Source organism: Lotus japonicus, chromosome 5 (genome assembly GCF_012489685.1).
Source record: "Lotus japonicus ecotype B-129 chromosome 5, LjGifu_v1.2".
NCBI classification, from domain to species: Eukaryota; Viridiplantae; Streptophyta; class Magnoliopsida; order Fabales; family Fabaceae; genus Lotus; species Lotus japonicus.
In genome coordinates this window covers 16,805,218-16,816,201 of record NC_080045.1, presented here as the reverse complement: position 1 = coordinate 16,816,201, position 10,984 = coordinate 16,805,218, and the positions used below count along the sequence as shown (strand labels likewise).

Here is a 10,984-nt window from a genome sequence, read left to right as displayed (position 1 = left end):
TATTTTGCTTTAATTGTGGGTCTAACCGTTTGAGGACAGAGACGAGGCGTTAGAGAATGTTTCTGTTTGAGGAATTGTGGCTCTAGGAAGGGGAGGCTTGTGCAAAGATCATTGTCGACTCTTGGTGTGGGTCTAGGTCGAGTGTCATTGCTAAAATTGATTAGCTTGGTGCAGCGTTGCTCAGCTGGGGACAACAACAATTTGGGAATTTGAAAGAAGTTCTCTGATGCAAGGGTTCTTCTTCACAATCATCAGAGGCAGGTGTAGTCTAAGCAGGTTTTATCAGTTGTCCAAGATACAGAGAGAGAGAGAGAGAGAGGGAGAGAGCTTAATCAGCTTCTTGAGCAAGAGGAGGTGGGTTGGAGTCAGAGGTCAAGAGCTACATGGTTGCGCCATGGAGATAAGAACACTAGATTTTTCTACCAAAAAGTATCTCGAAAGAGGAAGCGGAATATGATAGGCATGATCAAGGATGAGCAGGGCGTGAGTTTGTGCAGGATATGGATATCCCTCGTGTGCTTTCGAGCTATTTTATGAATTTTTTTCTACCTTTACTTCTGGGATCGATGAGGTAGTATCATTGGTTGCGAACAGAGTGATAGCTTGTCACTCTACTCTTTTGTCGGCTCCGTTTACTATGGAGGATATCGAGGAAGTTTTGTTTCAGATGCACCCCACGAAGTCAGATCTACAAAATGGATCAGATAGAGAGTATTGTGGAGCGAAGACTATTTTGTAGATACCCCCGTTTGATTCTTTGCTGGTCAAATGTCCTCAATTATTTTCTTCTCCAATCAAGTCAAACTTTGGAAGGGATGTTAAAAACACCACCCCCCAACCCAAATCCACCATCCACTCACATATAGTAATTTCCAAGAATATCCTTGATTTAATTGTTTATCGGGTTTGAATCTCAAAATAGGTGCCAGAAATTAAATTTTTAATATACTATTTTTTTCATTTTTCTCCGTAAACTTAAGTCTCTGGGACTTGAGCTACATACAAATCAGAGTTTCAAAATTGTCAATTAACATTAGTGGTATGGATGAGGGAATGAAGGGTGTTCGGGTCAGGGTTCAAACCTGGTGAAAGATATAATTTACTAATATTATTAACAACTAACATTTGCCTATAAAAAAATTATAAAAAAAACAGCAATCAACAATATCAAAGAAAGTGTTGGTTTGAATAAATATTATAGGGAATTTGGCTAATGTGGATCGGTCAAATAACTAACTAGGTTAATTCCCTAATTAGTTGTTTAAAGAAGAGATTTTGTTCCTTAATGAAAATTTTTAAGATATTCCAAAGAACTCTTAATTAGCCACTATTGAGAAGTAGGAAGTGAACTGAGAAGAAAAACAACTAAGGTAAAAGGTAAAAGGTAAAAGGCTAGGAAAGTAAAGCAAACTGCTAAAGGAAAATGAATAAAAGAACTTTAAAGTTGAAACAGAAATGAAAGGCATAAAGCAAAGGAAAGCAGAGTAAACGTAGATATGCTAAAAATTTATTGTGTATTGATGGTTTGAGTTATTGTTGTCACAAATGATCGCATCCCCTATTTATAGATGAATTCTAGCTAACTATGCAGCATAAACCTCCCACATCCAAATATCTCACCTCTCACTACTTAGCTAACTATGTAATGAGATAATTACGGTAATGAGATAATTTAGAATTATCTCATCACTGTCCAGCTGCTGTCATTTATGCAGTGAGATAATTATGGGATTGTTATAGCTGTACAATTGCTGTCAAATCTGGTCAGAGGTTCTTGTATTATTGTACATCTAATTTAGGAATGTATTAGGCTATAATTTGCATAATCATAGGGATTTGATAAGAGTCTATTAGGAGTAACAGTTGACTCATCTTCTGTATATATTTGGTACGAATATCAATGAAAGGGAGAGTGGTGTTCTCTCAAAATTCTTTATGGCATCAGAGCAAGAAAACTCAGGGCCTGAAAAAGAAGATCCAAAGGCGGCAGGAAGTGTCAAACAACCTGTCGACCAAGGGAAGAGAATTCCCTCACCATATGATCTCAACGCCAGTGATAATCCTGGAAACATAATCACCCAGGTGAAGCTTCGTGGAGAAAACTATGACGAATGGGCACGTTCGATGAGAACTTCGTTGCGTGCTCGAAGAAAATGGGGATTTGTAGATGGAACAATAGAGCAACCAGAGGAAGGATCAATAGATCTGGAGGACTGGTGGACAGTTCAGTCCATGTTGGTATCGTGGATCCTGAACACCGTAGAACCAAGCTTGCGTTCTACAATGACTTATAGCGAACATGCTAAGGATCTCTGGGAAGACATCAAGGAACGATTCGCAGTCATCAATGGTCCAAGAATACAGCAGCTGAAATCTGATTTGGCAAGTTGTAAGCAAGAAGGAATGTCAATGGTAGCCTATTATGGAAAACTGAAGATGTTGTGGGACGAGTTAGCCAACTATGACCAGATTCTGATTTGTACATGCAAAGGATGCAAGTGCAATATCAAATCTAAGTTGGAGAAACGCAGGGAGGATGAAAAGGTGCATCAGTTTCTCATGGGTTTGGATGATGCAACTTATGGAACTGTGCGTTCCAATCTCTTGGCGACAGATCCATTGCCTTCTCTGAATAGGGTATATTCAGTTCTAATACAAGAAGAAAGGGTGAGAACAATCACTCGGGCCAAGGAAGAAAGAGGAGAGGTCGTGGGACTGGCTGTTCAATCTAGCAACAGAGGAAAAGGACGTGGAGAGACAAAGGACAAGAATGTGACTTGCAAAGTTTGCAACAGAACAGGTCATGAAGCTGCAAACTGTTTCCAGTTGATTGGATATCCTGAATGGTGGGGAGACAGACCAAAAAATGGAGGAAAAGGTGATGCGCGAGCCAAGACAGATCAACGGATGGGACTAGGACGCGGTAGAGGAGGAGCAGTTCGTGCTAATGCTGCAGTAACTAGTGCAGCAGGGAGTGCAAGTGCATCCTTCACAGAGGCAGATAAAGTTGGGATTACTGGATTGACCACTGAACAATGGCAGACATTGGTAGAATTGTTGAATTCTCAAAAGGAAAACACCGGTGAGAAGATGACAGGTAAGCATTATATCAACCCATGGATAATTGACACTGGAGCATCTAATGACAGGGGATTTGAAGAGCATGTGTGAGTTACATGACATTCAAGATTGCCCCGTAGGACTTCCCGACGGAAAGCACACTGTTGCAACCAGAGAAGGAACCGTGGTGCTGGATGGGGGTTTAAAACTCTCACATGTTCTCTATGCTCCCAAGCTGAATTGCAATTTGATATCAGTATCGCAATTAGTGGACGACACAGATTGTAACTTGTTGATTACTAAAAAATTGTGTGTTATGCACGACCGCATTTCGAGGATGCTGATTGGTGCGGGTGAACGAAGGAATGGGCTTTATTACTTTCGTGGAATTCAAGGAGTGAAGGCCTTCAAGACTAATGGGGTGAACCACGCAGAACTGTGGCATAGACGTTTGGGACATCCATCTTGGAAAATCATGCAACTAGTTCCTAGTGTCAGTAAAATTAAGAATTGTGAGCTGTCAAATAAGGCTTGTGATGTATGTCTTAGAGCCAAACAAACTAGACAGAAGTTTCCATTGAGTGATCACAGAGCCACAGGAGCTTTTGAATTAATCCATTGTGATTTGTGGGGACCATATAGAACACCTTCTTCATGTGGTGCCTTTTATTTCTTAACAATAGTGGATGATTTCTCACGCGCTGTTTGGATTTATTCACTTGTTGATAAAAGGGAAGTTCCACAAACACTACTAAATTTTTTTGCTTTGGTAGAGAGGCAATATAACACACATGTCAAGACATTTAGAAGTGACAATGGAACAGAATTCATTTGCATGAAGAAATATTTTCTCGATCATGGAATTATTTTTCAAACATCCTGCACGGGCACACCCCAACAAAATGGGAGGGTTGAAAGAAAACATCGCCATATTTTGAATGTGGCACGAGCACTGCGTTTTCAAAGTAATCTTCCTATTGATTTTTGGGGTGAGTGTGTATTGACTGCAGGTTATGTGATCAACCGGACACCATCTGTTATGTTAGAAGGAAAAACTCAGTATGAAGTGTTGCACAAACAAGCACCTCAATTGGAACACTTGAGGGTGTTTGGATCATTGTGCTATGCTCATAACCAAGGAAGGAAAGGAGATAAATTTGCTAGCAGGAGTAGAAAGTGTTTGTTTGTTGGATACCCATATGGTAATAAGGGTTGGAAATTGTTTGATTTGGAAACCAAGGAATTTTTTGTTTCACGAGATGTTGAGTTTTGTGAGTCAGAATATCCTTTTGAAAATGATGGTCCTACACAAGAGAAACCATCGCACAATGAGGCACTGGTTGAGGATCTTGAGGACTGTGTAGATGTTTTGGACAGCACCTTAGACATTGAACCAAATGTGGAAGTCAGGGGGGTGAAATTGATGCAAACACAACAGATCCAAGTGATGGATGCAATGGAACCTCTCACGCGGCAGTAGATGTTGTGCCCAATCAGTCTTGTTCGTTGGGGCGAGGACATAGAATAAAAATGCCTTCCACACGGCTGCGTGACTATGTAACTAACACCATCCAGAAGTTGAGCCCATTCTCAAGTTCATCCTCTCCAACACATCCCTCAGGTGCGCCTTATTCTATAACACACTATGTAAATTGTAACAGATTCAATTTTGCACATCGTGCCTTTCTTGCAGCAATCACGCAAGATCAAGAGCCCAATACCTATGCTGAAGCTGTAAAAGATAGTCGATGGAGAGAAGCCATGCGTAGTGAAATCCAAGCTCTCGAAACCAATGGGACTTGGACAGTGACATCCTTACCCATAGGAAAGAAAGCACTTGGTTGCAAGTGGGTCTATAAGATAAAGCACAAATCAGATGGAACAGTGGAGAGATTTAAAGCTCGGCTAGTGATTCTTGGAAATCATCAAGTCGAAGGAATAGACTACACAGATACCTTCGCTCCTGTTGCAAAAATGGTGACAGTTCGGACAGTATTAGCTGTTGCAGCAGCAACAAATTGGGAGCTTCACCAAATGGATGTACACAATGCATTTCTACATGGGGAGCTTCAGGAAGAGGTGTTCATGAGAATGCCACCGGGTTTTGCTGTCCAGCAATCTGATAAGGAGTATATGTGGATGACCTTATTATCTCTGGGAACAATCATGAAGCCATCACTCAATTTAAGAGCTATTTGAACACCTGCTTTCATATGAAGGATTTGGGAATTCTCAAGTACTTTCTCGGCGTTGAGGTAGCTCGTTCCTCAACTGGTATATTTTTGTGCCAACGGAAATATGCATTGGATATAATTGCTGAAACTGGACTCCTTGGAGCAAAACCAGCAAGCACACCTTTGGAACAGAATCATCACTTGGGTCTTGCTACTGGTGGTTTCATTACCAACCCCGACCAGTATCGACGATTGGTAGGAAGACTTATCTATCTGTGTTTTACACGGCCAGAACTGTCATATTGTGTGCACATTCTCTCTCAGTTTATGCAGAAGCCACGAGAAGAGCATTGGGAGGCAGCATTGCGAGTAGTTCGCTTCCTGAAAGGGAGTCCCGGGCAGGGAATCCTTTTGCAAAAAGATAGTGATTTAAAGTTGTATGGTTGGTGCGACTCAGATTGGGCTGGCTGTCCCTTAACGTGAAGGTCTCTCACTGGATGGTTTGTGCTTTTGGGGCAGTCACCAATTTCTTGGAAGACTAAGAAGCAACATACTGTGTCTCGCTCATCAGCTGAAGCTGAGTACCGTTCCATGGCAACCGCTACTTGCGAGCTGAAGTGGCTTCTGGGCATTTTGTCTTGTCTTGGTGTTGATCATCCTCAACCCATACAGATCTATTGTGATAGCCAAGCGGCTCTTCATATTGCCAAGAACCCAGTTTTTCATGAATGCACGAAGCACATTGAAGTTGATTGTCACTTCGTGCGAGATGAGATTGCTAAAGGGGTCATCCAACCAACTCATGTCTCCACTCATACACAATTGGCTGACATATTTACAAAGGCACTTGGAAGATCACAATTTACCTCTTTTATGGCCAAGTTGGGCATTCATAATCTGCATGCGCCAACTTGAGGGGGGGTAATGAGATAATTACGGTAATGAGATAATTTAGAATTATCTCATCACTGTCCAGCTGCTGTCATTTATGCAGTGAGATAATTATGGGATTGCTATAGCTGTACAATTGCTGTCAAATCTGGTCAGAGGTTCTTGTATTATTGTACATCTAATTTAGGAATGTATTAGGCTGTAATTTGCATAATCATAGGGATTTGATAGGAGTCTATTAGGAGTAACAGTTGACTCATCTTCTGTATATATTTGGTACGAATATCAATGAAAGGGAGAGTGGTGTTCTCTCAAAATTCTTTACTATGCTTTGGGGTCAACAGAAAGAAAAGCAGTAAATATGATAAGATTCAAGTGATGGTGCTGTGAATGTTCTTTTTTGGCACATGTTTAAGCAGATGATTATAATTGATGACAAAGAATAGACCTGGCCCCAAATGTGCAGCACACATTTTCTTTTTTCGTTTTTTCTTTTTTACTAATCTAACTTAAAAATTCATTATAGGCGTTTTGCAAGAGATGGTTGCAATCATAAGGTATTGCCAATTAAGAAAATGGGAAAAGGATGTGGGAAGCAGAATTCATAAAGCAAATGAAAGATATCATGAGCAGCACAGCCAAAACAAACATGACATAAATTAAGCTTCAAAATAAAATATCTATATATTCACTATAAAAAAACCACCATTTTTTCCATTTCGTTTCCAAGTGGGGCACATGGTTTTGATTACATAAAGAGAAAATTCAAAGCAAGAATATGCATATTTATAACCCTACAAAAACTTGATCCTTGCTGCATATAAATTACATGTTTGAGGAAGTTCATATCGTAGATAACCGAACATGGCCATCATCACAGTCATCATGTCATTTTGAGAGTAACAAAATGAGGCTATAGAGAAACTTTGCATCTTCTGTTAAATAAATTTACAAATAAAACAGCAAAGCTCAAATTTAATTCTTAAGTACAGTTAAATGTACTCAATGTGATTCAATGGGTTTATCATACATGTCGAGATCAACAACAGTTTGAATTCTCCAAAACAAAGATATTAAATGTCGAAGCTGATCTGAGATAGCAGAAAGTGATCAATAAAGAAGCTTACTTCACACCTAAAAGGGACTTAATAATAGTATCACTAATACCATCTCCAAGACAGAACAAGTGACCGGAACCTGGAAGTTCGTGATATTGAATCCATGGTAGGTTTTGCGCAATGTGCCGTTGCACTGTAACAGGAACCAACAAGTCCTCATCTCCTTGCCAAAGATGGACAGAACCTTCATTAGTTGGAAAAGGGTTTTCAAGATCCAAAGGACTATATTCCCAGCTTCCAAATCCAATATTTATGTCCCGGTGGAGGCTTTCGAATTCACCTTGCTGTCTTGCATGCACCTGCAGTGCAGAATCCACATAAAAAAAAATTATAAATCTGTGTTGAAATTTCAGATAAGAAAAAAGAAATTGATGTTTTGGAGGAGCTGAAAGAGATCCTTGTTAATATTCTAACTGAAACAAGGCATGTTATTTAGATATCATGGGAAAAAAATTTATCGAAGACAAAACAGCAGAAGAATATTATGCACACTCCTTAAAAACGAGGCTAAATAGAAATTCAATGGCTCAATTAATCAACCAGGTCGCCTTCCAAAAAAAATTTAATCAACCAGGTCTCAAATGAACCCAATTCTCACCATAATATTTATTCATCAGTAGAAGAAATTCACAAAAATTCATTACTAAAAGGGTGCTTGTAGAAGTTAAAGTGGCTTTTACAATAGTCAGATAGCTTTAAAATCAATTACCAAAAGGACATGCTAACCAAGCACTAACAAGTATCAACTAAAACAGTGCACAAGTATCAGAATAAACGTCTTGTTTCAACAAGAATACAAAACAATAATAGAGGTCTTTTCTCACTAAGTGGGATAACCTATATCCATTGTGTGGTGTTTCAACAAGAATGCAGCATGCACAAAACTTTAGAATTTCCAAATCCCTAATTACGATAATTGATTTGCATGCTATGCCCAGCTATCCATGTCAAAGCAGCAGTCACTGCTTCAAGAGGGCAGTCCTAAACATTAAAGCTCCCTCTATGCGCAGGTCCAGGGAAGGGTCCAACCACATGGTCTATTGTACGCAACATTACCTTGTATTTACACAAGAGATTGTTTCCATGAGTTGAACCCTTAACCTCAATCACATGGCAACAACTTTTAACTGTTGCGCTAAGGCTCCCTTTCAAAGCAGCAATCACTACTACTAGAATTGAATGGAGATGAATGAAGAACAAAGTAATCTAGTGCCAGCTTAGTCGGCACTAAACTGCTAAAGCCTACAAATAATCTTTTTGAAAGTTTTCTATTTTTGCATGTTGGTGAGGAAACTATTAAATTTATTTTAGCATAGACCAATCTAATATTTGTCCACAAATGTTGCATCTACTCCTAAATTGGTATTGATAAAATGCATTAATGATCATAGTTTCAATTTTCCTGTCTATCTATGTTATTATATATCCTTAATATTCATAACTAACGATAGAATATTTTGCTATTAACTTCAATAGTTATGACCGGCTTTTTACTCAGCTTAAAATTAAAAACCAACAATAGAGTATGATTTCAGAGAAATCAGAAATATATGAATAATAAATAGTGAGAGTTGTTCACATAAACTTCAAAAAATGCAGATATCTACTCATCCATTACGGTCTAACTCTAAACAATATATTCCACACAGCAGTTGATGCGATTTTTTATCTTGGGCAAAATAATCCCCAACAAAATTCAAAATCAAATCATATGAATTTAACCGATTATCAATACAAAATATCAGGCTAAATCATTCAGTGTATTGAATGCAAAAGAATTTCACAATGTTGTAACCACCTAAATGCTGGATACTTACCACATGACTCTTTCTCTTAGTTACTTTAGATACAAGCAGTTTGTCTTGATTTGAAAGGACACCTTGAACATCACCAATTGCACTAGCGACTGGGAACCATTTTTGAGTGTTCCACCAGTAAGTTAGCCATGGTGTGTAGTGAGCCACACGAAGTGCCCATTGGTCTCGTAGTTTTTGTTGGTAATAGGCTTCAGTAGTTAAGTTTTCCGGAAGACCACGCCACCAGTAGTTCACAACTGGGGTCAAGAGAGCTGCACCTGCCAGCCTGTCAGCATTGTAAAAATTGAGTACTGAGAAATACAGAGGTTGACCACTGTATGAAATAAAAGCAAGCAGATGTAATCATGTAAGCATAATAGAGCAAATAATACTAAAGAGAAATTGTTATGATCCAAGAGAAACCTCCACTTTCGAAGGTGTTAGGGTTTTTCCGATCCTAACAGAAATTTAACAGATAATCTATTTTCTTCAAATTTGGTGTCAACAGAACTACAAATAACCGGAGTAAATAATACCTATGAGGTATGTACTTAAGGCAGTTCCAAACAATCTGTCCACCCATGGAGAGACCAGTTACATAAAATTTGGACCCTAGTCCCAGCTTATCAGCAAGCTCTTCTATATCAAATGCAATACTCTTTAGTGTTCGACTTGGATCAGGATCACTTTCCCCGTAACCAGGTCTGTCAAAAGATACAATATAGATCCCCAAGTCCTCAACAACAGCCTGGAAATGACCACAACAGATATAGATATGAAAACTACAAAGTTTTTAAAGAATGTTAGGAAAGACAGAAAAACGTAACATAAATAATTACAGGTGATAGGCTTTCTGCAACTGGAGAAGTATGACTGCTACTACCAAAACCATGGACGAAGATGATTTTATACTTGGCTGCGTCTTTAGGAACACCATGCTCTCTGTATGCCAAATACCTCCCATCTCTTAGTTTGATTCTTGCTGTCGTTACAGGCGGTCCATCAGGAGAGCCACATATCTTGGGAGGAGGAGGTCGATTAGCCTGATAAGCCCATGCTACAAACCCAATAAACAACACTGCTAGTGTTGTTCTAAGAATTCCTGAGTTTGTATTACCAAATCAAAAAAATGAAATTAAAAGAACAGATAGTTAGAAATTAAAACATAAGTAACCGTTTTTTTTTTTATAAATATTCGGTGTCCGGTCACCCGTTGGATTCCGTCAGATTCATGATTTAGTCACAGTTAAGGCTCTTCATCCTCCCCAGAGTGTATTAAAACATAAATAACCGTTTACCCTATCTTCAGCACAGTTAGGACTAGCTATAAATTCACTTTATAAAGTTGCAGCAAACATCAACAAGAAACTAAAGTTGCAGCATGACTAAGAAACCTTATAAGTTGCAGCATAAACGGAACTTGGATGAGCAAAGTGCTATAAGGAAAGAGCAAAAGAGAGTGGAAGAGCGAAGAGGTACCTGAAGGGAGCTGAAACGAGCTGGTTTTCTTTGTCCTCCTGGTGTGAGAACGGGCTGACGCTGCATAAATTTTTCTGTTGACTCCGGTGGCCATAGCGAGACTCAGAAATCAAGGAAGAGAGATCTAAGAAATGGATCAGATTAGGGATGTTCAAAACACCACCCCTAACACCAAATCCCACCATCCACTCACGCATAGTAATTTTCATTTTTCAAGAATACCCTTGGTTTAACTGTAAACCAGATTTAAATCTCAAAGGCTAAAAAGCATTTTTGGCCCCTGGTGTTTCAAGTTTGTGCAAATTCTGCCCCTATTTATTTTTGTCGATGTTTCTACCCCTCATGTTTTCAATCAGTGCACTGTCTACCCCTCCGTCAGGGGTAGACGATGCACTGTTTGAAAACATAAGAGGTAGACGATGCACTGTCTGAAAACATGAGGGGTAGAAACATCGACAAAAATAGA

At 39.2% G+C, this 10,984-nt stretch overlaps 1 protein-coding gene across 1 annotated transcript; it reads right to left on the bottom strand.

The window, feature by feature from the left end:
• Positions 1 to 6,886: 6,886 nt before the first annotated feature.
• On the bottom strand, positions 6,887 to 10,707 carry LOC130718156 (uncharacterized). Its single transcript, XM_057568653.1, has 5 exons — positions 10,519 to 10,707; positions 9,879 to 10,141; positions 9,576 to 9,787; positions 9,061 to 9,325; positions 6,887 to 7,542 (listed from the first exon to the last, which is right to left on the bottom strand). Exons 1-5 carry the CDS (start codon positions 10,610 to 10,612, stop codon positions 7,249 to 7,251), a joined length of 1,128 nt encoding a protein of 375 aa, XP_057424636.1. The 5' UTR covers positions 10,613 to 10,707; the 3' UTR covers positions 6,887 to 7,248.
• Positions 10,708 to 10,984: the final 277 nt, after the last annotated feature.